This window comes from Vigna angularis, chromosome 2, assembly GCF_016808095.1.
Source record: "Vigna angularis cultivar LongXiaoDou No.4 chromosome 2, ASM1680809v1, whole genome shotgun sequence".
NCBI lineage: Eukaryota > Viridiplantae > Streptophyta > Magnoliopsida > Fabales > Fabaceae > Vigna > Vigna angularis.
The window spans coordinates 22244042-22249547 of record NC_068971.1 but is presented as its reverse complement, the minus strand read 5'-3'; the positions used below and the strand labels follow the sequence as shown (position 1 = coordinate 22249547).

The following is a 5506-nucleotide window of genomic DNA, read 5'->3' as shown; positions in this document are numbered from 1 at the left end:
ATTCTATTTAAATTATTTTAATAATTTATTAAAATATATATTTTTTTAAATATTTGCAGGTATCTACGGATATCTACGGATATCCGCGGGTTTTAAAATACCCATAAATATTTTTTAAACGGGTATCTGTGCGAATAATGGATCGAATAGCAGGTGGACTTTTTTTTGTCGGATCGGATTACGGATAGACACTATCTGTGTCCGATCCGACCCGTTGTCATCCCTAATCACGAGAATAATTTTCTATCATAATTTCTTGACAGCGGTAATGGTATAATTATTTACAAGTTAAGATGATTTTTTAGGAAAAAGAAGAAAATATTTGTTGACAACATAATATATATCATGATATTATTAAAATGGATTGTGAAATGAATGCATTCATTTTTTAGAGTAACGATTCATGGCACTAAAAATGTGTATTAGAAAAAAAAAATTAGTAGATTTATAGATTATGTGATGTGATGAGAGGAGAGAGGCAAAAAGAAAGATTTAATATGTTTTCAACTTTTTTCTAATTTTGAGCGAAATTAAATTTTGTTTTTCTTTAAATTTTAATACAGTTAGTTTTTAAATTTTAAAAATAAATAAAATTATTATGTTTTAATTTAATTACATTAGTTTTTTATGTGAAAGATTGATTTTTGAATTATTTATATTGTTTAATAAAAAAATTAAATATTAAAGTTGAGAATATTATATTTATTTTTAAAGTTTGGAACTAAAAGATATTAAAATTTTAAAAATATAAATTTTAATTTTATATAAGTTTAAGTACATTAAAAACAGTGTAATAAAAGTATAATAAGTTTAGATAAATCAAAATTTCTATTAATCATTTTCTATGTTTTACGTTGGAAAGAGATGTTGTATTTTTTATTTATAGCATAAATATGATTGATACCACCTTTCATGTTGCTCATGCGGCAGCTTCTCTATATAAGAGCCAACGTAATCTAACTCGTTAACCTCAAACACACTGTTTTTGCCTAGAAACTAAACAGCACAGCCATGATAGACATACAAGGTTGCCTTGCTCTATTCTTCCTGTGGCTCATTTCCACCATTTTTATTCGTTCTGTCTTCAAAAAATCACAGAAACTCCCACCTGGCCCTCCCATCTCAATACCCTTACTAGGACACGCGCCCTATCTCCGTTCGGTGCTTCACCAAGCACTGTACAAACTCTCCCTACGCTATGGTCCCTTGATTCATATCAAGATCGGGTACAAAAACATCGTTGTAGCGTCGTCTGCGGAGACAGCCAAAGAGATCCTTAAAACGTCCGAAGAGGCGTTCTGCAACCGCCCCTTAATGATTGCGAGCGACAGTTTAACGTACGGCGCCGCCGACTACTTTTTCATTCCGTACGGGACGTACTGGCGCTTCCTGAAGAAGCTTTGCATGACGGAGCTTCTGAGCGGGAAGACTCTGGAGCATTTTGTGGGCATTCGCGAGAGCGAGGTGGAAGCGTTTTTGAAGCGGATGTTGGAGATGTCGGCGACGGGGAAGGAGGTGGTGATGAGGCAAGAGCTGATAACGCACACGAATAACATTATCACGAGAATGATCATGGGGAAGAAGAGTAGTGGTGCGGATGATTTTGTGGCGCAGTTGAGGAAGGTGGTGAGGGAAGTGGGGGAGTTGCTGGGGGCGTTCAACTTGGGAGATATTTTGGGGTTTGCGAAGCCTTTTGATCTGCAGGGGTATGGGAAGAAGAACATGGAAACGCACCGCAAGGTGGATACGATGATGGAGAAGGTGCTGAAGGAGCACGAAGAGGCGAGGGCCAAAGCAGGTGCTGACAGTGATAGGAAGAAAGATCTCTTCGACATTCTCTTGAACCTCATTGAAGCTGATGGTGCTGACAATAAACTCACAAGGGAAAGTGCCAAAGCCTTTGCTCTGGTCAGTGAATGAAAACTCATACTTTTTTACATATAAATTTTTATCTTTATTTCATATATATTTTTTATATTTTAAAAAGATATAAAAATCTTCTTTTTATAATTATTTTATTTTTATAATATATATATTTAGGATAATGATACTTTAACTTTTTTTTTTGAAACATTTTAATTTTAATTTTTTTTTAAAAATATTTTAATATTATCTTTGTGTTATATGTGATTGATCCATGTTGATGTTTATGATTATTATTATTTATGTTTATGATTATTATTATTAATTGTAAAGTAATTTTGGACCAGTATCATTATCCATATATTTATTATCATATTTCCATTTGAAAAAAAATAGTTTACACTCATTATATATTATTATCTTGTTATTTTTTATTTTTCCATTACACAAAAGTATGTGTAAAAATAATATGGATCATTACATGAGTAACAAGCAATAAAACCTGAAGACATTATCACAGAGGTTGTGTTCGATGTTTTATTTGAACTATGGAACTGAACCCTTAACCTGAGAAAGCTTAACGGTTCCACAGGACATGTTCATCGCCGGCACAAACGGACCCGCTAGTGTTCTGGAATGGTCCCTCGCGGAGCTGGTGAGAAACCCGGAGGTGTTGAAGAAGGCGAGAGAGGAGATAGAGTGTGTGGTGGGAAAGGAGAGGCTGGTGAAGGAGTCAGACATTCCTAACCTCCCTTATCTGCAAGCAGTGGTGAAGGAGACTCTGAGAATGCACCCTCCGACCCCAATCTTCGCGCGAGAAGCCATGCGCACGTGCCAGGTTGACGGCTACGACATTCCTGCGCACTCCACCATCATGATCAGCACGTGGGCCATCGGCAGAGACCCCAACTACTGGGACAACCCGCTGGAGTACAACCCTGAGAGGTTCTTGGTTTCCGATGAGCTTGGTAAAGGCAAAATCGACGTGAGGGGACAGTACTACCAGCTTCTACCCTTCGGAAGCGGACGAAGAAGCTGCCCCGGAGCCTCACTTGCGTTACTCGTCATGCAAGCCACACTCGCGAGTTTGATACAGTGCTTCGATTGGGTGGTGAATGATGGGAAGAGTCACGACATTGACATGACGGAGGAGGGAAGAGTGACGGTGTTTTTGGCGAAGCCGCTTACGTGCAAGCCTGTTCCGCGGTTCACTCCCTTCGCTGCATGAACAGTGATGATGTCTGCAACTCTGTTTTCTTTGCCACTTTAAGGTTTTGTCGTTGTTTTGGGAAATGTTTGGTGGGCTTAATGGAATATGTTGTCGGTTAATGGCAGCTGTTCTTATTCGGCTTTCGTGCTCCAAATATATTATAAACTTATCATTTCGCATAATTTCATGTACAAAAATAATATTTCCCGATGTGAAGATCTGTTACTTAAAATATTTATCGTTACTATAATGTGTAAGACTCTCAGGATATAATATAGAAATTTTCCAAAAATTTACGAGATACCAAATTAGTAAGTAATTTTAAAAAAGGGCTTTTGCACCTAGGCATATTTGTCTAGAATATTATGTAAATGAGCAAATTTTGATAAAATATGAAGTCGTGGGGTCAAAATGACTTCAAATGAAGAAGTCGTGTTCCTCCTGCACGACTTCACACTGTGCATTTGACCAGTGGTGAAGTCGTGCATCTCAAAAACGACTTCTGGATTCTATAATCGATTACAAGATAGTGGTAATCGATTACACATTGTTGAAATCGTGACCCCTCTGCACGACTTCAGTTTAGTAGGCAAAAATACTTCTGGTAATCGATTACGACACTTCTGTAATCGATTACCAGTGTTTTAAGTGTGCAAGAACCACCCTGGTAAGCGATTACAAGCTTGTTGTAATCGATTACCTGTGTGTTTTGGTTGGTTTTAAAAAATTTATTTTGCTGTAATCTTATGAGAGAGGCTGGTAATCGATTATAGGGTTTCTGTAATCGATTACCAGAGTACTCTGGTAATCGATTACAGAAACCCCATAATTGATTACCAGCCAAACCCTACCCTATAAATTAAACATTTTCTCTCTCTTCACGAACACACACCATTCCCACTCGAGTTGCAGTGCCTCCACACGGGTTCACCTCCTCTCCAACCTCAAAAATCAAGTCCTCTTCCACAAGTTTCACTTCTAAACAACATTTTTCAACTCTCCTTTTAATTCTCTTTAATTTGCACCGATTGAAATCTCAAATGGCGGAATCTTCAAAGAGGCAAAGAGTTAGGGGCTCATCTTCTACAGCTGCGGGACGTCGCCGCCGTCAACCTTCACCCTAGAAAGCTCATCCTCACCCTCACCACCACCGTCACTGACTGCATCACACCAAAATCTTCAATTTTCCACTCCTACACTAGCTGAAAGGTATTTCTCACTATTTAAAGACCGTCAAATCATTGACCTAAAACACCTAGATGACCAATACTTCGAAAGTCATAGTTTTGAATTTTTTGGCATGCTAAAAAATATGGGATTGGATGATTTTGTCTCCGATGTTGCGCGTTATTATCCTAATTTGGTACGTGTCTTTTATAGTAACCTTAAATTTTCTGATAATGAAACAATGAAAACTGAGGTCAACAATGTCAAAATGATTATCAAACCCAGCATTTTTGCTTCCATAGCCAACCTTCCCTCTGTTGGGTTGAACTTTGAGGGTAAATTATTTGAGGATTGGGCCGATGAATACAATATAGACGTAGCCAAACAATTAATTTGTTTGCCACACAATCCTCCTACGAGTAGAATTCTAGCCGGCAATATGACAGCTGAGGCTAGAGTATTACATTATGTTATATGTCGTGTTTTGTTTCCACGTGTTTCTAACTTTGCACAGGCAACCGAGGAAGATCTTCTGATAATGTGGATAATAATGACGGCAAAGCAGATAAACTGGACCCATCTCATCCGACATAGGATGAAGAAGGCTTTGAGGCCAGGTGCTCCTTTACCATATCCAATTTTGGTCACCCGGATCCTAGAACATTTTCAAGTTCAATTGGAGGATGAAATATCTGTCCCACCTAGTAGGCATACCACAATATCAGGAGGAGTGATACAGTCATTTGGATTGACCAGAAACGCTGACAACAGATGGGTTCACAGAAATTATCCTCCTCCACCTCAACGTCAAAATCAAGCACCTCCTCAACTACAACCACCACCACCACTTGTTCAACAACAAACTAGTTCATTTGATGACGTCATGAGGGGGATAAACGATCTCCGAACATTTATTGGGGACAGCTTCAATACACTCAATGAAAGCATGAATGCAAGATTTGAACAATTGGAGCTGAACATGGGTGACCGCTTTGATACTATTGATGCTCGAGTTGAGCATGTGGAGCACGACATTGACTATCTACGTCATCATTTTGGTCCACATGGTGGATCATCTTCCTAGATGCCTTTCAATGTGTAGTGTCGTTTTCTTTTAATTTAAGCTTCTTCCTTTTGTAATACATTTTTAATTCAATAAAATACTACAAATTTCATTTATGATTTTGTCTTATGATTTACATGAAATCAATTACTCTTCCTATACATAACAATACATCACAATGTCATCATCAACAATGTGGGCTT

General features: G+C 37.9%; 1 protein-coding gene across 1 annotated transcript; it reads left to right on the top strand.

The window, feature by feature from the left end:
- The first annotated feature begins 934 nt into the window (after positions 1–934).
- On the top strand, positions 935–3289 carry LOC108327766 (beta-amyrin 24-hydroxylase). The gene is made up of 2 exons (XM_017561464.2): positions 935–1908; positions 2456–3289. Exons 1-2 carry the CDS (start codon positions 1012–1014, stop codon positions 3089–3091), a joined length of 1533 nt encoding a protein of 510 aa, XP_017416953.1. The 5' UTR covers positions 935–1011; the 3' UTR covers positions 3092–3289.
- The last annotated feature ends 2217 nt before the right edge of the window (positions 3290–5506 follow it).